General features: G+C 46.1%; 1 protein-coding gene across 2 annotated transcripts in view; it reads right to left on the bottom strand.

Annotated features, from left to right (window-relative positions):
• The window catches only part of celf2 (cugbp, Elav-like family member 2), a 159,036-nt gene extending 132,621 nt beyond the window's left edge, over positions 1–26,415 (bottom strand). For both annotated transcript variants that reach the window (XM_078281992.1, XM_078281991.1), the window contains exon 1: positions 26,291–26,415. In XM_078281992.1, coding sequence (XP_078138118.1) covers positions 26,291–26,343 — 53 coding nt within the window. In that variant the 5' untranslated portion in view covers positions 26,344–26,415. The remainder of the gene's footprint in view (positions 1–26,290) is intronic.
• Positions 26,416–27,331: the final 916 nt, after the last annotated feature.

Raw genomic sequence — 27,331 nt, forward strand, 5'->3', positions numbered from 1 at the left:
TACCCAGGAACACACTGGTACACAACACCGTGACAATGGCTTCGAATGCTGCAACACGCCGGGGAGAGAGAGAGAGAGGGAGAGAGAGAGAGAGAGAGAGAGAGAGAGAGAGAGAGAGAGGGAGAGAGAGAGAGAGATGAATACAGTAGTATCCTCAGATCTGAAGGCAAATCCCCCTTGGTGTTAGTTCTGCTCGAGCGGCTGGCACTGACACATGAATATTTCATACTGTTGATGTTTAAATCCCATCATTTGTGATGTGGCGTGCGAGCGTGCGTGGAGATTCATTGGAATGAGCAAGGAGTGAGTGTGTGTGTGTGTGTGTGTGTGAGAGAGAGAGAGAGTGTGCTTGTATGCATGTGTGTGTGAATGAGAGAGAGCGTTGATCTATAATGCATAGTTTCAGTAAGTTCACTTGTGATATGGTCTATTGCATCTGTATTTCAGTATTGTGAAAGGGGTGGACGTGTGTTTGTGTGTGTGTGTGTGTGTGTGTGTGTACGTGCATCTCTGTGTATGTGTGCCTGTATCTGTGTGTGTGTGTGTGTGTGTATCTTAGTGCGTGTGCCTTGAAGCACAGATTGCCCCATGTTAGCTCATCCATATGTATCTCAGTCCGTGACACATAAAAACACTGCGAGTGACATGCATACTTGTGCAACACACACTTACACCCCCCCACCCCCACCCCGCCACACACCCCACACACACGTACACACACATGTGCCAGGTCAGGTGTGTCAGGTCAGACCTATAGGGACAGTTTCTGACGTCACTGTAAAGAACACAGAGGCCTCCTTTCCACCAGGCAGTGACATACATCTCATGTCCGGATTGTATCTAGCTCTGATGTAGCTGGATTACATTCACACCTGGCATTAAACTGTGTCTCCGGTATACACACTGAAGTTGAATTTCTGTTTCCCCAAAACACAGATTGCTGTGCGCGTCACTTAAGTCTCTAGTCTCGGAGTATTTCCGTCTTTTAAAATTGACAGCGAACACCTTGTCTCGCTTGTTCCCCATCCACGAGTATCCTGGCAATCCATTTTTGACAACTGTGTTTCTACCTGAGCTGCCTGCCACCTGTTTGTTCTCCGTGTGTTTCCTGGTTGGTTCTGCAAGCTAAAGTTTTGTTTCTGTTTACATAGCTACTAGCTCCTATATGGATTGGAGATGCATTGTAGGCATATTTGCACTTTGTTGTTAATATGGTCTAATGTGTGTCTGACCAGCAGGTTTAGTTAAGTAAATTTTAGCTATACAAACACAAAGTGTAAGTTAGCTAACTGGCAAACTTGAGTAGCAAAGAAGGAACTCTGGTCAAAATCAAACTAAAAAACATAAATGGCAATTACTTTTTTTGTCACTCACTCATGACCATGGTATTCATTATCTTGGAAGGTTAGCAGGTTAGCTAACTAGTTTACCTTGATAGCTATAGGCTAGTATGACTAGTCTGAACTTGGAAGGTCAGCTAGGCTAACTAGCTAACCTTGCTAACATTGCAAGAGCATTAGGCTTCATAATATTAGCTACCTCCTCTCTTACCTCTCACCCTTTTCACTGGGCTTCCGTCTAACGTTACTTAGTCACAGAAAGCAGGGCAGAAGAGTTTCCCTTCCCAGTCCTCCCTCAGGTTCAACTCTCATTCATTTAATTTCTCTTTCTCACTAGCTCTCTCTTTCTGCCTCTCTCTCAGTCTCCAGCAGGCTCTGTTTTGTCTTTTTTCCAGGTAGCAACATGATCAAACCCAGACTCTCCGTTCTAACTTCCAAATGCACAATTTCCTGGCTAATAGAGTGTACTCAGAAATGACAAATCGAATCGGTACTACCTGGAAAATTAATTTGCCATTATGTTCTTCCAAAACTGTAACAGGGAGGGCCGGCAACCTTGTGTAGTACCGCCGCAGGGGAAAGTAAACAATTAGAGACTCGGTGACTAATGAATTCTGTGATTAACGAGTGTGTCGGAGGTAAATCTCTACAAGACTGACACACACGCGCGAGCACGTATGTACAAACAGTTACACACTCAGCGCGAGACGCTCCTTATCTATACACAGCATTCACAGCTGAAGTGAAATATTCCGTGGCTCTTCCAAATTCCCGTTTTTTTTTCCACTCGGCGACGTTTTTACCCTGCATGGGTAAGTGAAATAGCTGGCATATCCACTCACAGATTGAGACTGATAGTATGTGTAAGCTCTAGCAGTGTGTGTGTGTGTGTGTGTGTGTGTTTACATGTGGAAGCAAGCAAGAGAGTGAGAAGGAGAACCAGGCCGGGTTAGAGAGAGAGTGTGTGTGTGTGTGTGTGAGAGTGTGTGTGGTGAGAGTGCTGAGATAAGGCCAATCTGGTTTGTATTACAGTCCCAGATAAAGAAAGAGAGTGGTGAGGGGGAGATAGTGGAGCGCTGTGGAGGGACGGAGCCTCGTCGCCTCGATAGCGGTAATGCATACGCTTCCGCCAGCCGCCACTGTAGCGAAATCACATAAGGAGAAACTCGCAGCGTACAAAAAAAATGCAAGTTTCCAATGAATTCAGCCAGAAATGGAGCGAGTAAAAACCAAACAAAACTCGGTGTCATTGGGGATAAAGGAGTGTGTCAGTTCTATACACTCCGCTTCTATCAGCGACGCTCTATTATACACAAGACCCAATGGACCGAGTCCCATCTGGGGAGTGGGTAATGACAGATATAGAGAGAACGTTAGGATTAGATGTGTGTGTGTGTGTGTGTGTGTGTGTGTGTGTGGATGCTCGTGAATGTGTGTATCAAATCCCCAAGCATGGGGAAAGTGAAGGCCACAGGCTTACTGGAAGGATGTAGTGGCATAGTGATAGATAGAAGGAGACAGTGGAGACAAGTTGTGGTGCTGTTTCTGTGTGTGTGTGTGTGTGTGTGTGTGTGTGTGTGAGTCCCACTGTGGTGTAATGACTCCCCGAGGGAGCAGGACCCGGGGCTGTGACTCCCCTCTGACTCCCCCCTGTCAACCGAGAGGAGGGAACGGAGGAGGAGGAGGAGGAGGAGGAGGAAGAGGAGAGATGGCGGTGAAAGAGAAGATGACGGTGGCGACAGCTGTCGGCTCCTCGGGACAGTAATTGGTTGGCTGGGAGGACGAGGAAGGATTGGACGGATGCTAATACACACACACACACACACACACACACACACACACACAATCCAACGGTGGCACTCCTGGACGGTCATTAGCCGTATCCCACGCGGCACAATGCCACCCAAACCTCATATGGGGTTTCCTGGGTGCATGGTGCAGGGGGTCCAGGTCCGGAGGAGGGTGGATGGGCGGGTGGTGGGGGTAATTCACCGTGACACCTCCAGTCACATCTCAGTAAACAAGCCGTCGGACCACCCCTCCGCCCCCACCACCACCCCTCCCCAAAAACCCAGAGCCAGAGTGACAGCTCCAAATCACACATGACAGCTTGACTGACAGGCCGGCAGGGGCAGAGGGAGGGATGGAAATATGAAAAATAATAAGCTGTAATATTATCCTGAGAGGAGGGGAGGGGGAGAGAGAGAGAGAGAGAGAGAGAGAGAGAGAGCGATAGGTGATGTGAGGCGATGAGGATGGTAGGGAGTCCCAGAGTGGTTGAAGGGAAAAAAAAAAGTTATGTCGAAGCCACGAATTACCACACCGAGGGCATGAGATAGACCTCGTTCCCTCGCTTTAATTAATTGGGACCCTCATTCTCATTATTTTTTTTCATAATTTAGGCGAAAAAAACGATGCGAGGCATTACTGTGTGGATGAAACTATTGACAAAGACAGTGAGAGCTGGGGGTCAGTTGGCTAAGGTGCGTCCAATGTGACTGTGGGGTACTGTGTTCAAATATGTCCTGGGACCTTTATGTGTCTTTCTCCACTGTCCACGGAAATGATAGACTTATACTGAGCTGCACTGGCTCTATAGCCTACATTAACTTATGTGCGTACATCTTATATCTGTTCACACACTTAACATTTTATATATCGTGCACATGTGATTCATGCATACAAATGAATACTTTGTTACAAAATCAATTTTACCCCCACAGGGCTCCGTGGGATGGTATTGAGAGGGAGAAGAAAGAGAGAGAGAACTGCACTCTTAAAAATGATATTTTTTTTAACACATCCCTCTGTCCAGTTATGGGACAATACAAATTAGTGTTACTTTTCAACACAACTTAATCACGTTATTGGGTTAGACCGATATGGGTTTTTGAAGGCCGATACTCACACCAGTATTTTTGGAATATTTTGTGCCAAAAGTCAATATCTTTAAATCTGAACAGTTTCATGCCAAAATATTCCCCAAAAATACAAATATTCGGTGTTCTACCCAGAACTAAAGACTAAAACTCTTCATTGAAAGCCAGGAAAACAATAATAACAATAATGATAAAACATACTTGTGCCGAATCCAATCAAAATGTTTTTGCATTAGAATCAATGCAGATTAGGGGCTTCCCACAGACAATACTGATTCATAATAAATATCTAGTCAAACAAACTGCATCATCTCCATCATGTCAGAGGTGGATGACATGACCAATATCCCATTTTTGATAAAAGGCCAATATCAGGTAACTGATATCAGTCTAACCCTTGGTATTAAAATCTACTGTGATGAAAAGTAACCCAAATGTGTGTTGCCCCAAACTAGACCTGCGGATGTGTTTTTAAGAGTGTGGAGAGCAGGTGAAGGGGAGGAAGAGCGGCCGGGGGAGGGAAGAGAGGAGGCGAGGAGGGGAGAGACGGGGGTTAAAAACGTGAGGAGAGCAGAGCAGGGAAGAAATTCAATATATTTTTAATCTAGCGGATGTAATCAGATTATGCGTCTGCCAGGAGCGACGTATTTCATAAGGAATAACCAGTTTCGGGGAGGGACGGGGGAAGCGGGGTGGCGGGGAGGGGCGGCGGAGACGGGCACTTTGGCCGGCCGATCTACATCGACACTGACAGATTCTAATAAATGCGCTGGGAGGCGCCCGGAGAAACACAATGCCGTGTAATCATTTTATCATGACAAACCGGAATTCCAATGCCGTCCCATGTGAGCCCAGCCGGGGGAAAATTGAATTAGTTTAACTGTGAATTGCTCATGCTTGGGGAATGGGGAAGAGGGAAAGAGGGACGAGGGGGAGAAGACAGACAGAGTAAGAAAAAGGGAGGGAAAGAAGAGAAAAGGATTTGGCCTGCTTTAGTTTTGGCTGGGTTTCTGGTCTCCAGGGGGGTGAGACAGTTTCAGAGAGCGGCTCTGGTTTCGGGCAGCTGCTAGCTAACTACTCTAACTCAGGGACCCAATACTGACGCATTAGAGCCCTGCATGACTTAGCTCTGCAGAAAACACATAACACACTCGTTACGAGAGACGCAGGCACCCTCAAGTGAGGCGGGGCGCTAGTAAACACACTCGTGCACATCTGCACTCACGCCCACACACAGATATACAGATGTTTGTATTACTGTACTCTTAAGGAACTTCCATTGACTACATTTAAGCCCTAAACTGAAACTGACCTAAACTGGTGAAGTGATGAGATCACAGACACCAAAATGATCCATGTGTCCCCAGTAGATCATTGGCTCTGGTGCTCCATGCTAACACTTTAGCATACACTATGTTGAGTGATAGTAGGTGACTAGCATTAGTAAGAAGATATGGCTTGTACATTCATAATTTTTTTTATTTCTGTAACTATTTCAGGTGAGCAACAATTACATGGAAAGAAACATGGAAAGTAGTGCCTGCTAGTTCAAAACAACATGCTATTTTTGTATTAGGTTTCATATAAATTTGACCAATCTCCTACACAAAACTGCCAGACTTAGACACATATCATTCAAGATTACTTGCCATTTAGCTTTAGAGCTGCTGCAAGTTCTCCTTCTCTCACTTTTGAGACATTGCTAGTGGTCTGCTATCACTCAACATAGTTTATGCTAAAGTGTTAGCATGGAACAGCTTCCAAAAACTTGATGTGTTCCTTTAACTTTAACTAACCTCCACCTAATCCTAATTCTAACCTTAACCCTGAATCCAGTCCTAACCCTAAACTAACCCTTTGCAGATGTGAGGATTTTTCTTGTCTTTCTATCCTTGTGGAGATATTTGGTCCGTATGAGGACAGAAGTACAAGAACACACACACACACACAAACAATCGGATCTGCCCTACTGCGGCCTGTCTCTTTAGATTAGGGCCTGTCAGGGTTCCGGGGTCGCTACGGATACGACCCAGATGCCGCAGCAACGCAGCAGCGCGTCGCTGTGGAAACGGGAAGTGTTGACTGCTGGGAGATAAAGGGCTTGATTCTTCTCCCCACTGAACACATCCCAGGAAGGCATGAACATGGAAAGGCTCAAGAGGAGGAATGAACACACACACACACACAGACACACACACACACGCACACGCACACGCACACACACAACGATGTGCATGTGTGTGGAAAAAGAGCCCCTTCCTCAAATCCTCTTTCTCTCTCTATCTCCCTCGCTCCCTGAGACTCTCACACAATCCCTTTTCTTTTCTTTTTTCCCCTCACTCTATCGCCCCTTCACTCATTAATATCACGGCTCTGACCCCGGCCAATGAGGATGAGGCAAGGATTTGCATAATTAGCCCCACTTGGTGGACAAGTCCCACTCCAGGCCCTGTGAGAGCGTCTCTAGTGGGCTTGCTCAGGGTTAGGGTTAGGGTTTCACATGTAGGAGACTGCATATAGTTAGATAACCACTGCCAAGAGAGGAGGGAGAGCGCCAAACAAATGACAAGCAAACAGAAGAGGGCATGTTGTAGGTTTTGTGATAAGGGAGTGTTGTCCCAGCATAAAGGAAGTGGCTTTGTTTCCATCCAAATTTTTTGAAACGTTGCAAAAAAATAAAATGTGAGTAAGGTACAATCATCAGCTGTGTGGAAGTGAATAAATAGTGTACAACAAAATGGTTATTGTTCTTTAGCATCAGATAGTTTTTGACTATATTTCATGCTGTCTGAAGACTAGAACAAAAAAATGCACTTGGCAATATTCTGATCCACCAACTCTTGGCCATACAACCATGATGGACGCCTTATACATGTGCTGTAATTACAATTGGGAAATAAACAAGAATTCATTGATTAACGTGGATAATTTGCAGTTCATGTTAATTAAAAATGATTATATTCTGTTGTACATTACATTGATTAGTCATAGGAAAAGGAAATATACAGTATGCATGAGTAAGCACATTTTTTTGTGTCAGAACTGTGCCCAAGGCCTAAGAATAGGACAAAAAGAAGTCAGTGAACCCTGTGCATTCTTCATTTTCTATTTATTTACATATGCTAATGTAACAGTTAATACACTAAAACAACAGTACTGAAAGCCAGTCCGGATCTCTCATCCCGTCATTGTGAAGTTAGTTAAACAACAACATGGGAGCGACAGCATATAAAACATTTCTGGGATGTTGTGGCTGACAGATATTTTACAGAAAGCCTTTGGCTGTAAATGTCGCTACATCATTTATTTGACAAATGTGTTTCCCTTGACATTTATTGCATAACTTCTTTATTGACAAAAAAAATGTGTCCGCCTCGAGCGAGCGTGCAAACTTTTTTTTTTTTGCAATATTGAGGAAGTTTTACCAAAATTTGCCATTTACGTTCAGGCTTCCCTTTCTAATTCGATGCATTGTAATTGCCATACAAAAGAAATACTTGGCAGCTATTGTCACACTGCAGGAAGACAGATAAATGGACTGAGGCGAGGGAGGAAGAAAGAGGTAGAGGAGCAAAGTCTCTGCTTCGGCAGTTGTACGAATGTGTTCTCATCTGGGTCGGGCTTTTGGACTGATTACAGACGGACAACCAACGGGGCAGTGAAAGCATCCGCGTCTTGTACATCGGGGAGGCTGCTGGGAGAGGAGGAGGAGAGGGATGGATGGAATGATGAAGGGATGGATGGATGTAACGAAGGGTAGATGTGCAGAGGAATACCATTAGAGAAGGGACCGCTGCGAGAGCACGTCCAGCCAGAGCGATCCGAAGCCCCGGGGACGTCGGCCTTTATCCCACGCGCACACACATGTGCAGATACACACACTCAAACTGAAGTACCTCACATACGCCTGACAATCCCCCATACCATTAGCTCATATAAAGCGTCCTTTATTGGGATTTGTCGTGCTATGCGAGTTCCTAGAACACAGCAGTGCCTGGTTATGAAGTAATAGCCTTAATCAGGGACTGGCGCTCTGCCTGAACCTGGACTCGCAGCACACCATCGCTGTTTAGTTTTTCTCCATGGCTACGGGGAAGACGTCCCGAAACACTCCCACCTCATGACAACATGCCCCGAAAGTAGGAAAAAACGAGGTCCAGCGTTGTTTCAGAAGTCTGGAATGAGGTACTTATGTAAGTTCACAACAGACAAGGCAAGAGACTTTTGGTACATGAGAATCACATTAGGGCCGATCACATCTTGTTTCACTTCATCCTGATACAGCTGGTGTGTGACGGGGAAGAAAGACAGACATACAGAGAGAGAGAGAGAGAGAGAGAGAGAGATGGGAACGGAGTTACTGTGACAGAGTGGGGAAGTTAAAAGACAGCAACCAAGGTTATTTCCAAAGAAGACTGTCAGGAACACTTCCCAAGAATAAGTCATTTCCCGAGAGGTGGCACCTCCGCCAAACTCCCAGGGAAAGACAGGATGGGGGGTTGGGGGAGGTAAGACGACCGCCACAGAACGGATCGGAGAGCCTTGGGAAACATCGAGACGAGAAGGGGAAGGTAATCTGTGGTGAGGCACAAAGGGAATTTACGCGTCCGCTCAAGTCCAGCTGTGCTGTCTGTCTCTTTGTGCCTGTTAGAGATTTAAACAGCGGGGCGCCCGACGCATAGAGGCCCGCACTGCTTTCTGGGTGTGAATACATTGAGCTAACACCGCCGGGCTAACAGCCAATATGAAACAGGGATTAAACGGAGCATCGTCCCTGCTCTGCGCTAATAGGGTTCAAGAGAATGAGACTAAGAAAGCTGCAATTGACCCGTGATAACCCAGCCACTTCACGGTCTCTCTCCTTGTCTTGAAAATATACTTGGAAAAGCTCTGAGGACCAAAACATTGTACAATTAAAAGAACTTTTTTGCTCGCAAGTGAAGATGACACCATGTGAGAGCCTTTTACAACGTTGGGTATGGATGGGTATTTATGATGCTGCCAAATACCGTTGGATGGATGTGGGCATATGAGACTTGACACCTGCCAAATGCAGGCCTATTTTGTGAGGCGGTTCACCCTGTAATATGGCACTATAAGTAGAACAGAGAGGCCATGCTGGCACATGCAGTGCTTCAGCCAGATCATTGTATCCAAAATGGCAGCCACATACTAGAAATCTAGCAGATGGTTGGAAATGGCATATTCATGATGCTACCTAGAGCCATGATGGCACCCATAAACTTGCTTTGTGCAAGGGTGAGAGCCGGTCCCTAATGGCAGCCGCGGCCATCAGCATACCGCTCAGTCTGTAATACATCTGTAGCCTTCTCAGCGACATCTCCGTCCCAGCGGCTGCAGGCTCAGGTCGAGAGAGCGGAGTGGATCAAGTGCGGAAGCGGAGCGTGAATGGCGAGGCTGGAGGGTGTCGTCTTAACCGTCTCTACCCGTCCCTCCACCCGTCCCTCCACCCGTCCTCCTCTCCATCTCATTCTCTTTCTCATACGGTCGCTCGCGCCAATCAAACCTGCGAAGGAGTGTGAAATAGCGGCCCTGGGATCTCATCCATCAAATCCGCGCTTAAGGCCCTGGAGGGCCGTGCGGAGAACGGTAACCGCGTCGGATATCGCAGTAAGACAATGAAAGCGCCAGGCCTCCGTCTTCACAGAGATACTATCAAATTAAAGATGTCCATCATGGATCACATCGCTGGCTCCCAATGTGGTTTGACAGGTCACTTTAGAGTCTGCTGAATTCACCATGAAAGTACTATGTATAAGACAGATGGATATAAGCTAGAAGACAGGGCATCGAAGGCCTAGGGTTGGTCAAGGTTTTCTCTGTGTAATACAGTAGCATTGAGCTCACAGTGCTAGTCTCCTCCACAGCCCTCTCCACTCCGAAGAGCTTTAATCTCCCACCGGGCCTCCGGGCGACCCATCCAACACACATTTGCATATATCTGCATATTTCCCATTAAGCTCCACTTGTTGCCTTTTCATGGAAAACTCGGATATGGCGATGATCACCCTCGCCGGTAATGGTCCTATCTCTCTCTGCCTCTCCCTTTCTTCCCTTTTTTCCCCTAACTTTTTTCAACATCCCTTGATCCCTTGTTTCCTCTCAACCGTCTCTCTCTGACTCTCTCTCTTTATCTCCCTTTCTCTCTCTCTGTCCGTCTCTCTCTCGCAGCTGTGTGAAAGGCTGTGATCAGAGTGCAGTATGGAGGTCTGATCCGGAGACAAAGGGAGAAGCTCCCAGTCACCGAGTTAGATCAGCGGCGCTAGCTAAACCATCTGGGGCCACTGACAGCCTCGGGCCTGAGAGAAACACAATAACAAGACAGAAGAAATGAATTCAGCACACAATGACCACGACTGAACAGACTAATTAGATTAATATGTGATCAACTATTCAATTAGTCCCATTCAGTGGCGGCGCTCAGGAGGTATGGATACATGCAAATGAGATGGGTGAGTATGAATCGGGAATGAATATCGTCTTGACTGAGTGACTGAATGAATAAAATGACTGAACAACCTCTATATTCATTCATTGATTCCTCACATGCACCATTTGTGTACATGCAGACAAGTGTATTTGTCGGGGTGCTGGATAGCATGTCACACATGCCTGTATAGTGAATGTCATAGAGTATATGTACTGTAGAAGGCCAGCTGTGGAAGAGCTGGGCCATATGGCGGATCTGAGTTGAATAACAGTGTTAAGGCGGGTTAAGATGCACTCTAAGTGATGTCACTGTTCATTTATGAAAGATGTAATGTTATATGGGGAGTTTGCATGAATGAATATTTGCCAGAAAACATTTTGTATGACTCTGTTCTCCAAATAAAATGACAGCAAAAGGCTTTATTAGTTTCCTATTGCAATGGTATCAAAAACCAAGTGTGCCGAAGGATGCGGAGCAATATGGCGACATTCACCAAAAAGCACAGCACCACCTTTCCCCCGGCCGCTACTACTACTACGATGTTTAATTTCCTGTGGGGCGCTAATCAAGCGCCTGTCTCCACTCATGAATTTCGGAGCAAACCTCAAGCATTTAAATGTGCATTTAATTGCGTTGGTTCTGGAAGCGTCGTTAAGTAAGAGCTTGGAAATACATTTCTTAATGCGACTTAGTGATGCCCGGCAAATCAAAGACCATCAAGCGAATTAATGAGGGTGAGCGGCGAGCGCATTAAGAGAGGAGACGGAGCGCCTCCATAAACAAATACATATCTCTCAACTAGGCAGTAGACAGAGAGGGAGAGGGACAGAGGGATAATGTGAAAGAAATAATAAATAGACTCCCCTGTCAATAGGCATAGCACACTATCCATTCTAGCACAATATGCCCCACTTAATAGTGTAAACACACGCACACACACGGACACACGCGCACACCTTCTTTTCTGCTGTGTTTTTAAAAGGCAGACAGATGCTTCTTCAGCGGCATGCCTTTGCTCCCGTGAATAGAGCTGAGAAAGCTTCTAAAGAAGAGAGGAATGGGCAGGAGGTGGGGGTGGTGGTGGCGGGGGGCAGAGATGAAAAAGAGGAGAACTAGAAATATGAAACCTTCCTGGTTATTAAAAGCTGTCTTGCGAGGGCAGCGCTCCTGTCGTTAAGTACTCTTTCAATTATTAACGGCACCGCCGCTTTCATCCACTGGCGTGTGAACGCCAATACAGCTCCGACACACACTCGCACACTCTCCGCGCCCACCTTTCTCTCTTTTCTTCTCGGCAACAGGCAAACACACACACACACACACACACACACACACAGGTAAATCACACACACACACACACACACACACACACAGAGACAGGCTATTCAGCTGTAATTGTTGCAGAGCTGGTGGGGAGACAGGTCAGCAATGAGAATGATTATATAAAACTCTCAGTTCTGAGAGAGCCACAGACTGTCTGAGGGCCCTACACCAGAGACAGACAGTTGGAGACAAAGAGAATAACTTTATCATCAAGGCAATGTGGGCAATTTCACCTCCATCCCCGCAACAAACACACACGCAGGAGGATTTTTTCCGACCCGAGCGAGCCGTGCGGTCGGCCTCCAGGGGGAGCTGCAGGTAAACGCTGACCGCTACCGGCGCCTGCTGGTCAGGCCCGATTTGGAGCACTTTCTCAACTGTCAAGTGGCCGTCAGGCCTCGGCAATAAAGGAGAGGAGATAAGGAGAGAGATTTGAGATAGCTGGGATTGAGCCATGGGCAATAAGAGCGGAGCGAGAAGCTTTTAGGGTGTTATCCTGCCTCTCCGTTCGCAGCTCCAAATGTTCCTGTGCCTCTGCTGAGATGGGCTCATATGACAGATTACCAGCACAAATGCTGCTCTGGAGAAAACTGGCACAGGGAAAGATCCCAGCACACCAGTGTCAGATACGCCTGGGTGTGTTGGACTGTGTGTACGTGAAGAAACAGAGGGGGATGGGGGTCTGGTGTGATGACATGATCTTATTTGTGCCTGATGTAGTCATTGGATGAACGTACGAGGGTGTTTTCTGGCACGGCAATACAGTACATCACTCACACATGTTGGCAGTGGTTTTCAAAGTGGGGTTCGGGGACCCCCAGGGGTCCGTAGGGGGGTCCAGAGGGTCCACCAGCAAAATGAGGAATATTCTAATCTCTCTATGATTCAATTTGTTGGAAATTATCCCAATCAGAGATGTATAAGAAGGGCTATTGCAATCAGAGGTGTCAGTCTCAACACTATTATCTCCCCATGTAGTCTCCCTTTGTTCAATTCAATACTGAATCAACAACAAAAATCTTCCTATATGGGCTGCCTGGGACGAAATCTTATCAATGGGAGGGGGGGTTATGCCCTAATGTGGGCCCATTTGAGAGCCCCTGGTTTATGGTGATGGGCCAGTCATCCTATCTACTGAAAGTTAGAGAAGGGAGTGTTGGGCGAGTGACCGGGAGTGCTGCTTATCGACCATGGCGGGGCGCGTTTCCACCCTGGAGACGGGGACGCGAGGCGCCGGGGCGTGCTGACGACCGTCCCCCGGGACTCCTGTCCAATTACAGCTCAAAATGAGCCGGGAGAGCACCGAGATTGGGCTGGGGGCGCCAAGGTGATGATGGAAGGAGGGAGGGGGGCCGAGAGAGGGAAAGTAAAGGGGGCCGAGGATATGAGTAGCACTTGAAATTAATGGGGCAGGGTGGAGCGGGACTCCCAGGGGCGAGCGGAGGGCCCGCTGATCGCATTAACTTCTCCCTGAAGCGGCCATTAGGGGGCGAGAGGTGCCGGTAATCTCGGGACGCGGGGCGGACATGGCTCGCGAGGTTCCCCCGGATCGCAGCGCCGCCACCGGGGCCGGGCCGGTGCGGCGAGGGGCCCGACCGCCGAGCAGCCGCTAAGGTGATGTAGGCCGAGTTAACTGTGCGTGACGCTATTAGTGGATGCCAGACGCCGCCGACGGTGGATACGACTCCACATAATCTTTAAAGCATGATCAGATAAATAAGCTGAGAATTTCAAAATAGGGCAATCCAAATTTCATTCTGAAGCACATCACGTAAAAACTGACAAATTGAAGGATTCCAGCAAAGATTTTAATAGGCGCTGGCGTTCGGAGGGCTTTCATTTGAAATGTCATATTTGGACGACTCTGCTCCGAGAGCTATTAAGCAGAAATGTGTTCGTCTATAAAAGAGCTCTTCTGTGTGTGATTGCCATTTAATAGCCGGCCATACGTTCACGCTCCAGTCTCGCTTTAATGTCGCCGTGCGCCGGGGACCGTCGCCGCGCGAGGGGAGAGAACCGAAGGCCTCGAAACGTCTCCGCCAAATTACCGTCATCTTCCAAAGTACGGCGTCGAGGGGATGAGATGAAATGTTGTCATAATGTTGCTGTGGTGGAGCTCATAGCCTGCACATTCGCTGCGCACACAGGCAGGCATGGCCAGGAGATATGACGCAGACTGGAATAACACACTGACTCGTACACACACACTAGGATTAGACCGATATATCCATTAGCCAGCAGTTCATGCATCAGTCAGTGTCGTCCACCTCTGTATGATGGATGTAATGCAGTTTGTTTGATTACATATTTATTGTAGAATTGACCAATACTAACTACACTGGTTGTCTATGGGAAGACCTTAACCTGAACTGATTCGAATACGACATTTTGATTGGATTCCAGCCAAGTATGCATGAATATGTTTTAATATTATTACTTTTAATGGAGAGTTTTAGAGTCCCATGATGGTCTAAATAATGTCTCAGAAGCTTTTCCACCCTGACAAGAATACAATTCTGGGAGAAACACTGAATCCTTGTAGTATTTTTGTAATTTTTTGGCATGAAAATAGTCAAATTTAAAGATATTGAATATCGCCACAGAATGTCAGCTATCATCAGCTTCTATCCAAAAATATCGGTATCCGTATCATAAAGCCATATCGATTGAACCCTGGTAATAACTCACATTGACACACGCGCACACACACACACACACACAAAGAAAAAAAGACAGGGGATAGAGAGAGAGAGAGAGAGAGAGAGAGAAAAACACATTTAAAGTTTTGCTGGGAGTCGGCGATGCTTTTAATACGTACAGTCACATCAATGGCACATTAAGACGGTGTAACCACGGCAACAGACACCGGGATTATGTCAAAGAGAGACACACAAAAGATCCAAAGATGCTTTGTTTAAAACACTGGGAACAGGGTGCTGTGAGTGACAGAGCAGGAACGACAGAGAACTAGCAAGAAACAGAAAGAAAGAAAGAAAGAAAGAAAGAAAGAAAGAAAGACAGCAAGAACAAGTAAGCTACCAAGAAAGAAAGGCATAAGGCAAGAAAGAACGAAAGAAAGATTATAAAGAAATGAAGAGAACAAGCAAGCTGACAAGAAAGAAAGAAAAAGAAAGAAAGAAAAGAAAACAAGAACAAGTAAGCTACCAAGGGAGAAAGGGAAGAAAGAATGAAAGATTCAAAAAGAAAGAAAGAAAGGAAACAAGCAAGCTACCAGGAAAGAAAGTCAGAAAAAAAGACAGAAATATAACAAGCAAGCAAGCAAGAAAGAAAGAAAGAAAGAAAGATACTAAGGGCAGGATTTTCAGTTCCTGCTGTGAGTGTGTGTGTGTGTGTGTGTGTGTGTGTGTGTGTGTGTGTGTATGTGTGTGTGTGTGTACATGTGCTTATGAATATCTTCAATATATTTGACACTTTCTCCACAGGAAAAAGCTAGGGCTCTGCTTCCTGCTTCATATGCATGGCTCATACACACACACACACACACACACACACACACACACACACACACACACACAGTGAGGGATGTAATGACCACGATGGCTCCAGGGCTGTTCTTGAGTCATCTGACTGTGAGCAGAACATTAAGCAACAGTCCACTCCCATAAAACACACTCTGTTTCTACAGCTGCAGCAACACTATCTATTTCTTTCTGTTTCTCTAAGGCACTTCACTATTTTCACCTCTTGACATTTCCATCTTTATCCTGTTTTTTGGTCTTGAAGAGCCGAATGCAGCTAGGCCAACCAGGAGTAAGACACCTCACTCTTGCGACAATTGGGAGTTTCTTGAAACTAAAGTACGGGCCGGAAAGCGAGTTTTGAAAGCCAGAAATCCCAGCATGTGGTGAAGTAATCGCTGAGTCACTAGTAGCCTACTGATCCACAACCCTACTGAACACCTGCAGATATAGTGTGGTCATTTCATGCTGTGTACATCTTTCTTATTGCACCTTTAACTATAAATCTTCACACCTTAGCTGCAATTTTAATCTCCCATAATCCGTTTTGCATGCAAACCGGAGAATTTAGTGTTCCAGAGATAGGCTACACTGTAAATGCTATACAAGCTAAAGCCGAGTGAAACAGGAAAGACAGGCGGGACATAACGTTGGGAGGAATTTGATTTGAACGTTGAAAAGTGGGTGTGTCATAACACCCGAAGACACACCGAAGTACCGTGCTGTTGCTAGCTAGCTAACTAATGAATCTTAGCCTCTTAGCTCTGTGCGCTAAAAGTTGAAGATTGATTGATGGGTGGATGTCATGATATTATTGGTTGAAATTAGTTACGGGCATGCTTACGTAAGCACACGGCATATTTTGTTTTACAGGAAGAAAACATGATTGAATTTTGATATAAGAATACAATGAAATTGATTTTTGGTATTTTTTTTGGCATATATTGTTAAATAGGTGCACAGTATGACCGGGGATGTGATCTAAAAGGGTTAAAAAGGCATTTTTCATTTCATCTCGTCTTTAAGTTCAATTTTCAGCATTGTATCACCTTAAATCCATCGAAATACCTGTGTTAAACATCTAAATTTGAAATGTGAAGTTGCACTTACAGTGGCTAATGTTCTATGCTAACTAGCTAGCTAACACTGCCAAAAATCACTGGCAAAACATTAGCTGTCGCATGGGAAACAGTAGCCTATTTTACATTGGACAGATTAGTTTACATGTACTGCTGTACGTGATAACGTTATGTAGGTTATATAGTATATATATGCTAGACAAGACAACACAGTCTACCATTTTATGATAAAGCATATTTTTGTTTAAGCAGTGCTTTAAACTATCAGCTTGCTGACGACTCAGTTGCTAATGTTAGCCAAGTAGCCTAATGTTGCTATGCTAAATGGAAAAATTCAATAAAATTTCCTCAATATCGCAAAAAAGTGTTTGCGCTCACATAAAGCAGAAACATTTTTGTCGCTAAAGAAATTACGTAGTAAATTGTGATGGAAAAAAAAGTCAATTCTTGAAAAACTCACTTTTTCTTGTGGATGTTTTTCTGAAGCTCAGGAAGTCTGTTTATTCACTTCAGCTCAGCTGGTGGAAACGCACCTAACATGGACTTTTATTTTTTTGCGTCAGTTCAAAAGTTTGCGTAAAATTGGCTTGCCAGCTGAGACGTAAACAGAAACTGGTGGGAAGGGAAGATGTTCTTGATTTTCTTACAGACTATGTTAGCAAAACAGCTCTGGTTGTTACATCATATAGTGTTCCCCCTATCTTGACTCCACCCTACAGTTCTGTTCCTGCGTGTGTGTGTGTGTGTGTGTGTGTGTGTGTGTGATCCCCTTCACAGCATGCCCTGTGAGGAGTGCTTAAGTTCCATTTCTCTATTTCTGCTGCGGCTTATCTCTCCCATTTGCCAGTGTCCTATCTGCTGATGGCATACAGCTACATTCATATACCCCCCTCACACCCACCCCCACCCCATCTGTATCTGACTTTAGCCGACACCCCGGGACCCTGCTGACAGAGAGAGAGAAAAAAAAGGGAGAGAGAGAGAGAGAGAGAGAGAGAGAGGAAATAGAGGATCAGAGGGGAAAGAGGTTAGCCATATATCAGGCTGCTTTTGGCCTTTTATTAGAAATTTTAATAGAAAGTTTTAATAGAAAGTATCATAAGTATTATCATTTTCTATGGGATGCCCTTAACTTCAATAGCATTCTGATCAGATTCCACAAGTATGCATGAATATTCTGGGGAAAACACTTAATACTTGTATTTTTTTTTGCATGAAAATACCAAAATAGCAGCTAAAATATCGGTATCGGCCTTCAAAAACCTACATTGATGGAACCCTAGTGACAAAGATCATGAAGATGATGATGATGATGATGATGATGATGGTGACTGTCAGCCCCCTGCGGTACATCAGCTTTGCTTACCGCTCCGCTGTGTCCAGACAGGATATATTTAACACGAAAAAACGATCGATACGAACAGCTCTCAGCTCCTCCTCTCTTTTCTCTCTCTTTCTCCTTGCGCTCGCTCTGTTTTTCTTTTTCTTCCCTTTCCCCCCCCCCCTTTTGTAACACTCCAGGGTCACCATCTGCATGGCAACACTCACAGCGTGACACTTCCATAACCCAGGAGGAGGAAGAGAGCGACAGAGCAGTAGACCTCCCTCTCTCTCCCTCTCTCTCTCTCTCTCTCTTTCTCTCTCTCTCTTTCGTTCACACACTTCTTTTCACAGGCCACCCATAATTCATTAGCTCTCCCTCTCATCCGTCCTTAAATTCCTCTTTCTAGGCTGCGACCGATATGGGTTTTTCAAGGCTGATACGGATATTTTCTGGAAGGGAGCTGCTGATAGCCAATATTTCGCGCCGCCATTCAATATCTTTAAATTTGACCATTTTCATGCCAAAAAAAAATATTACAAGAACTCAGAACTTCTTGTCAGGATGGAAAAGCCTCTGAAACAGCATTTGGACCATGGGACACTAAAACTCTCCATTGAAACCCATAATAATAATACTCAGGTTAAGGTCTTCCCATAGACAACCAGTGTAGTATTGATCAATTCTACAATAAATATCAATCAAACTGCATCATATCCATCATATCAGAGGTGGACGACACTGACTGGATGATATCTGATTTTTTATAAAAGGCCAATATCGGCCCCAGATATCGGTCTGATTGCCTCCATCAGCTTCATCAGTTTTGCTTATTACAGAAATAAATGAATGGATAATATAGTCCGCTACATGGAGAGTAATGGTTGCCTCTGGCCCTGCACAGCTTCAGTTTGACCTATCGGATTGATCCTTACAAATACAACTCCGGCTGTGATTGGTCAGTTTCTGGTTTGGCCTCTGGTCATGCATTGTCTGCATTTTTTTATTTATTTATTTATTTTCTTTTTAGCTACACCTCCAGCTTTCATCAGTCACACACACACACAAAAGAGATTTCTTTTTTTTTTCCCTCTCCTTTCCACCGGGCAGAGTGCCAATGTTTTTCTTTCCTTCGCTGACTCTCATCCTCCCCCCCCTCCCTCCATCCCTCCATCCTCTCCCCCCTGAACCCCCCCCACACACACCCCAACACACACACACACACACACACACACACACACACACACACACACTAAGCTTTCCGTTTCGGTTTCAAGCAAAAGCTGTTTATTTATTCAGACAAGATCTATTTTTCCTCTCTTTTTTCCTCCCCCTCCCATCCCCCCCGCCCCCCAGTTACATGCTTGTAGAGGATCGCTGTGTGAGAAAAGGGGGGGGGGGGGGGGGGGGAGAGCGTTGAAGTCAGTGTGGAATTCAACGCGCTAGAAAGAGAGCGGAGGGAAATCCGCCACGGAAGAGAAAGGCGATAACGATTCAGAGGTGGAGGAGGAAAAATAAAAAGAGAGAGAGAGAGAGAGAGAGGAAGGAGGAAGAAAAAAAATGGAGGGATGGGAAGAGAGAAGGTGGAGGAGGAGGAGAGAGAGACTATTCTCTTCTCCCTCGTTCCATTCCTGCCTCTCTTAAGCCACAGAGAAGGTGGCGCTGCGACTCTCCTCTGCGCTGGGGGACACACACACACACACACACACACACACACACACACACACACATACATATATAAGGTTTAAAGCTTCTTTATAGGCCCGGCCCTCGTGCGCATCTACACACAGCAAGAGTATACCTTTGAGAATTAGACTGTAACAAAGTACAGCACTAAAATACAGCTAGAGGGAATGGTTATTGTGTATGTGTGTGTGTGTGTTTGAAAGAGAAAGGGAGCGAGAGGGGCAGAGTGAGAGAGAGAAAGAGAGAGAGAGGGTAAGAGAGAGAGAGAGAGCGAGCGAGCGAGCGAGAGAGATAGAGATAGAGTGCCATGCTCCAGGTGGTACATTATTAAACAGATTTGTCACTTTGGGCCAATGGTTACATGTGTGTGTGTGTGTGTGTGTGAGTGTGTGTATGTGTGTCGGGGGAGCGTAGGGGGTAATGCATAGGTTGTAGTCAGAAAGAAAGAAAGAAGAAAAGAAAGAAAGAAAGAGAGAAGAAAATATCTTTTTAGCACAGTTTGCTGTTCAACATCTATAGTTTTGGCACATTTGATTTGACATGCAGCCACATTACCTCAGGCTCATTGATTATATACTGTCTGCACACACACACACACACACACACACACACGCTCAAGGCTACCCTGCTGTCCAGCAGGTAGTCATGTGAGATGTGTGTTGTGGTTTTAAATCCCTCCGGCTGCTGTTGACTAAGCTGATCGTCTTTGTTAAAGAACTGCTGCCTCTGCCATGACAGCCAACAATACTTGTCTTAGTCAAAAATAACAGGAAAAAAAGGACTGAGAATGTAGTGTGTGTGTGTGTGTGTGTGTGTGTGTGTGTTGGGAGCTAGTTAGCTGTGTGGCGTCTGTGATCTGCAAGCCCGCGGTAGGTGATCTTACTTTCGGGACAAATCAAACGAGACGGATGCTGAATCTGGAGACAAATGCAGAGTGTAAAGCAAGACTAGAGGGGATATACACACACACACACACACACATATACACACACACACATTAGAATCAGTTCAGGTTAAGGGCTTCCCATAGACAACCAGTGTAGTATTGATCAATTCTACAATATATATGTACAGTAATCAATCAAACTGCATCATATCCATCATATCAGAGGTGGACGACACTGACTAATATCTGATTTTTAATAAAATACCAATATCAGCCCCATATTGTATATCGGGCCAAGTCCTGGTTAACAACACACACACATCTGGATGACAGTCGCCTATACAGCGCTCTCTCTCTCTTTCCTTCTCCTTCTCTTCTCCCTCGTTCTCTCATCGCTTCTCTCCCCTAGTGTCCTCTCTCTCTCTCTCTCTTTTTCCTCCTTTCGTCTCCTCCGTGTTTTTCGTGACGCTCTCTCGGCCCGAAATCCGCAATTATCTCTGTCTCGCCGATTCCAGGGGCTTCGGAGGAATTCGGCCCTCCCTCCATCCCTCCCTCCCTCTCTCTCTCTTCTCTCTCTCTCCTTCTGCCCGCCCCGTCCACCTCCGTCACTCGGACGCTGAATGCGGTATTGTCACCCCCCCCACCCCCTCCCCTCCCTCCCCGCCCCGTTACAAAGCCTTTGATTGACAGCTGTGGGAAGGCGTGAGTGAATTGTGATGACGCCCGGAGTCTATCGCTCCCCTAACTTTGACCCCGAGCTCTCTCTCTCTCTCTCTCTCTCTCTCTCTCTCTTTCTCTCACATCGGCCGAGTGAAGCAGCGCTAAATATAAAGGAGGCTAAACTGTGACCTTCAGTCGGTGATCATCATAAGGCAAAGCAACCGCCAATAGAAACACTAATCGGTTTTCAGAAAAGTGTTCATTTATCCTTTTTTCCCTTAAAATCCCCAGACATCACGCCACTTACTATCTGAATTTCATAGGACAAAGAGGTATGTCAGCCTAAAAAAAGATGGCTGAACTCTATTCCACAAATAGAAAAAGTAAACTGAGTTGAGGTCCTGCTCTCCCTCATCAGTGTGTATGTGAGACAGCACCCACAAGTTTAAACGAAGGTTAGACCGATATTTCAGGCTGATATCGGCCTTTGATATCGGCATTTGATATGGCTGACTCAACAGCTTCAGGGATGTCAGTCAGAGTTTCACTAGTCTGTCTTTCAGTGGAGAGTTTTAGTGTCCCGTGATGGTCTAAATGCTGTTTCAGAGGCTTTTCCACCCTGACAAGAATACAATTCTACGGGAAACACTGAATACTTGGACAAATTTAAAGATACTGAACATCAGCGTAAGCAGCTTCAATCCAAAACTCGGTATCGGCTTTCAAAAACCCATATCGGTCGAGCTCTATTTCTCGAAGGAAGCATTAATCCCTCTCCTCCATCTCGCTCTCCCTCATGCAAAAATAAAAAATAGGACCTAAAAATGATCCAATTGAAAGGTATTGTCTCTCTGCACAAAATATCAGTATCGGCCTTCAAAAAAGGATATTGGTCTAACCTAGGCTTAAACCAGTCTGTATAATCCTGAAAGGAGATGAGGGCTAGGAGGATACAGATAACACCACACACACACGCGCGCACACACACACACACACACAGTCTCTCACACACTCACACACGCACTAACATAGCGGATTTAAAGATTCAGACAGTGGTCTTGGTAATTAGGCAGATGGATTTGTGCCTCTCTCTCCCCGGGTCCGGCGGGATATAAAGCGACACATAATGCAAGCGGACGAACTCTTTTAAGTGGATTAATTAAAACCAACACTGCGGGGTCAAAGGTCAAGCCCCCTTCGCTGTCACCCCCCCTCCCCACCCCCTTTCCTTTCCCCTCCTCCTTTCCCTCTGCCCCCCCCCCCCTCCTCTCTCCATCCATGCAACACACACACTTGAGTTTTCAGAGCGCCGCACTCGCGTGGGCGACTCGATGTTGATAGAGGATTTATGTGATTGGACGCCGACGCAAATGGACCCTATAGAGCCGCAGCGGGGGGGAGTGGGGGGGATGCAGCACTGTCGCCTGATTGGAGGGGGGGGGGGGGGGAAGGAAGGATGGTGTGTTTTTTTTTTGTTTTTTTTTACATCTGAGTGCAAACATGAGAACCGGCTCTCGAGTTAGTTGGTGTTTTTCGAAACGCTTTTTGGTATCCGAGATGATGATCTCCCACTCACTTTTTTCTCCCTAAACAAAACCCGATGACCCCCCCCCCCACACACACACACACACACACACATATACACACACACACACATGCCATCCATTCCCCCAACTTCCCGCCATAGCAGGTGTCTCTGTATCTGTACATCCAGCAATTATTTAACCAGACGGTAATAGAATAAAAACCCGAGCTCTCCTCTCTCCCCTCCCTAATTGAATACAGAACACACCTCGTCTTCGCCGTGCGTACGTGCGTGCGTGCGTGCGTGTGTGTGTGTGTGCGTGCATGTGTGCGTGCGGTAGCTGGATGTAATCAGGTGGAATTAATATGCATGCTGTTTCTCATTATGGAATAACTGAACTGCACTTCAGATATGTGACGTGCGCCGTGAGAGGCACGGACAGATTTTTAACATCCATAGCGCTCTTCTCTGGGGCGTGTGTGTGTGTAGAGAGAGAGTGAGAGAGTGTGTGTGTGTGTGTGTGTGTGTGTGTGTGCGTGCACTTGTACAGTATAGAAGATATACAGCAAAGATAGTGAAGGTAGAAGAAGAGAGGACACACCCTGGTGCCGATTAGATAAAGAATCTAAACAGTGTTATGGCCAGAGGAGAGACTGCAGGTTTTCCACACACACACACTCACATGCACTTTCAATTTGCATATACAGACAGTGCCTTGACTTTTTTCCATGATACCGTAGTTCCCCTTCTTCGCTCGCATGAACTACTTACCGCATTTCAACTATGAACTAAATCCAATCAAATTTCACAGAGTTGCATTAATCAGCTTATTGTGCTAATAGATATTGTATGCATATCATGTTTGCCTAATTGTGCCACAGCACGGCAGTTTCATCTTTCATCTGCATCATTAGTTTGCTTGAAATGTTCTCGTTCCCAAATGTAAAAGATGCGACACCGTTTTTTGTTTTTTTTTGTCGGCAGAAATCGATTTTTGCCAACAGCGCGAATCTGCCGGATCTACCGCTCAATCCTCGCTCCGCTCCGCAACAATACAGAAAAAAGCAGGTTTCGACAAGTGGGGGAGCGTTTTATTGTGTATCGAAAATGGTTATCCAACTAAATCAGGTGTTTGATAAGGCTGAGAGTGTGTGTGTGTGTGTGTGTGTGTGTGTGGCAGAAAAGCAGGTTGTCATTCTGGAGCTGCTGAGGGAGACGGTCCTTATCGCTCCCCCTTTGTTCAACTGCTTCTGGCGCTCAACAATAACAACAACAGCACACACACACACACACACACGCCTGGGAGAGTCCTGCTAATGGTGTGTTGATGATACGGGTCTGTGAGTGTGTGTGTGTGTGTGTGTGTGTGTGTGTGCGTGAGAGTGTGTGTGAGCGTGACGGAGGTGAGACTCATTAGGGAAAAAGCGTCCGCGCCTCGGAGAACGGCACACAGGCGCTTCATTATAATAGACTATTGAGAAGCGCGTTCGTGGGTGTGTGTGTGTGTGTGCTCGTTCGTGCGTGTGTCGGGGAGTGAGTGAAGGTGTGTGTGTGTGTGTGTGTGACCCCGAGAGAGTGTGAGCGGCGGGCCGGCGGTAAGCCGGTCTTTATTAAGATGCGTCGTCTTTGGAGAGGGACAGCTGCTCCTGCCGCTAATCTAAAAGAACAGAGGTTTAATAAAGAGAAGAGAGAGAAAGAGACAGATAGAGAGAGAGAGGGGAGGCTAATACACCTCCGTCACCTCCCTCTCTCCTCCTTCTCTTCCTCTGCTCCTCATCCCTCTCTCATCTACCAGATGACATCCGTCCGGTAGCTGCGCGAGCGGCGAAAACTGCGGGAAAACGAGTTTGAATCCGGTCTTCTCTCGTCGTTTTTCGGGTCGAAATGAAACGGAAACCCTCATCGCAACCTTTGACCTTTAGCTCACACACGCACGTTGCCTCTGCGTCCGCCACATCCGCCCTAAACTGAGCTAAAAGTGTCATGGGTGACGCCAAGAGATGTGTCCCCGTTAACCAAATAGACCAAAAGAGAAGAAGAAAGAGTGTGTCCGCAGAGGAACAGCAAGCCTCTGCCACGTCTATTTATACGAGTGTGAGTGTGTGTGTGTGTGTGTGTACGGGTCAGTTGCCCTATTTCACGGTCCCTTGGTCCGGATGGTCATCACCGCCTAGTTGGAAATGACATCATTTCCCCCCCCCCCTTCCAACCGCCTCCCCCCTTTACCAGCAGTTCACTGAAAATATGCCTGCTCTACATTACTCGACTCATTTTTCTATTTTGGACTTGTGGTTAACGATATGGAAGTGGTGGCGGGATGGGGGGATGGAGGGGGTGTAAAAATGATAAAAGAGGGGAGAGGCGGCATTAAAAGAATAATTTGAGGGTCTTGAGGGTTCTGTCTCTCTCTCTCTCTCTCCCGTCTCTAAAATAGAATTTGCGATCGCCCCCGCCGCTCGCCGAGGAGTCTGTCGAGGGAATAATGACTTATTTATCAAATGGCTGAAATATTCAGGGACAAGGCCTTTTTTAAATTTCCAGCTTTTTAAATTCATAGGGCCTCCGCTGAAAAGAAAAAAAAAAGCCTAATGACAGCGAATGTATTCATGGGTGATCCGCAGGTCCGAGATACAGCCCGCGCGTGTCCTGTCTGTGAGTCAAGCAGCAGTATGAAAGAGAGAAAAAAGAAGAAGAAGAAGAAGAAGAGAGTCCAAACTAACAAGGTGAGTTGGCGAGTTTCACCTTTGACCCGGAGCCTCATGCCATAGCAAATCTGTGTGATGACTGTCCCTCCTGGTGCCAAGGAGTAAATTGCCCTGTTGCTAGAAAACATGTTTTGCAGTGCAGATAAAGATAAGAGGCAAAAAAAACAAAACAAAAAAACAAACAAACACATGTAATGTTCCCTAAATGCGCTCTGTTGCAGGCAATCAGCCATGAGTAAATGTTTCAAGATAAATTCCTTAAGGGGCGTAGCACTTTTTCTGGCAGTGGGGCTCTTCAGCGTTTAGAGATAGAAAGTGTGTGTGTGTGTGTGTGTGTGTGTGTGGGGGGGGTGATGATGATGATGAAGAGAGGGGGGGTGGGGGGTGGGGGTGATGATGATGATGGTGATAAATGAGTGTTATTCTTACTTATACACCGCAATGGACGGAGTTGGTGGATGATGAAGAGAGGGGGTCCACGGCGGTGCCGGAGGGAGCAGCCACAGGGGTTAATGAGATGTGCGGCTGAGACAGAACAGCTTGCATGCGTCAGCCGCGTGACAGAGGAGCAGAACAGCAGAGAGAGAGAGAGAGAGAGAGAGAGAGAGAGAGAGAGAGAGGGAGCAAGAGCAACTAACGCTAAAAGAAAAGTAAAGACTCGCTGGACCCTTCCCGGCGAGTCTTCCCCCCCCCGGCGCAAATTCGGCCCGAACGGCGCAATCCCGCGCGTAATTACGCACCGCGGCGACAATGCCAGCGTTCGCAAAAACCAGCGACCCTCTCCGTCCGCGCTGCGTTCCCACCCTTTTTTCCCACCGAATCGCGGCACTTCTCTGTCTCTCCGGTCTCTCTCTATGCGCGCCCCCCCTCTCTTCCTCCCCTCCCTTCCCTCTCTCTCTATCGCTCCCGTTCACAATGGCGAGGCTGTGGAGAAACTGACCGGGCAAAAGGCTTACCTTAACACGTTCCAGCTTTTCAGGGGGTCCAGGTCTGAAATTATAGAAACCATGGTCGACTGGCTTGGGCGGCACTGGGAGAGGGAGGGGGTGCGATAGAAAGATCGAAAGAAAAAGCGGCGCAAAGGCTGTAAACTCCGTCTGCGAATGACAGCAATTGCTCGGATGCAACCCGTCCTGGTTGTTCAGTGGGTGATGAGCGCTGTCACAGCTCTCTCTCTCTCTCTCTCTCTCTCTCTCTCTCTCTCTCTCCTCCGCCCCCTCCTGTACAAAGCCTGCGCTCTGCAGACGCGTCTCCAACCCTCCTCTGGCCCGTGTTGCATGGGAAAGGGAAGGGTGCTGGGAATGCAGGGATGCACTGTAGAGGAGGGTAAACCCCACCTCGTGTTACCCACCTTTTGAATATGGGGGAGAATACAGTTTACCCGCCTTTTTTTTTTTTTTATATTGGGAGAATAGAGTTTAGTCACTTTTTTAGGGCTGGCATACTGTAAAAATCTTTACACTGCAAAAAAATGTACGCTCATGTTCAGTCTTAAAATCAAAATTTTCTTAAAGCAAGTGGAAAATTGCATCACATGCATCACTTTTATACCAGTTACTATGATGGATCCTGTGATTTCTGTCATACACTGTAAAAAAAAAAAAATATATATATGCATCATAACAAGTCGTCTAGCCTCTTGTTCAGTCTTAAAACTTAAAATAAGTGAAAAATCCTACCAGTGGAGAGTGAGATGGTTCCACTTGTTTCCAATGCAGTTTCACTTGTTTCAGGAATTTTCTAGAAACAAGGATCAGTATCTTGTATCTCTATATTGGCAGATTTCTTCAGTTCTTCTAAGAAAACATAAGATTTTTAAGAGTCAAGATTATATTAAATGACTTCGCAAGATGGATATTTTTGCTGTGTATTACATAAATAAAGTAGGATCATAGTAAGTTGTATCAAACTGATGTAAGTTATGAGGATATCGTCTTTTAAGGGAAAAGCTAATAAATGCTTTTCTGAAAATATAATTGATTTTTATTTCTGTTGGT

The sequence above is a fragment of the Centroberyx gerrardi genome, chromosome 24 (genome assembly GCF_048128805.1).
Source record: "Centroberyx gerrardi isolate f3 chromosome 24, fCenGer3.hap1.cur.20231027, whole genome shotgun sequence".
In the NCBI taxonomy this organism is placed as follows: Eukaryota; Metazoa; Chordata; class Actinopteri; order Beryciformes; family Berycidae; genus Centroberyx; species Centroberyx gerrardi.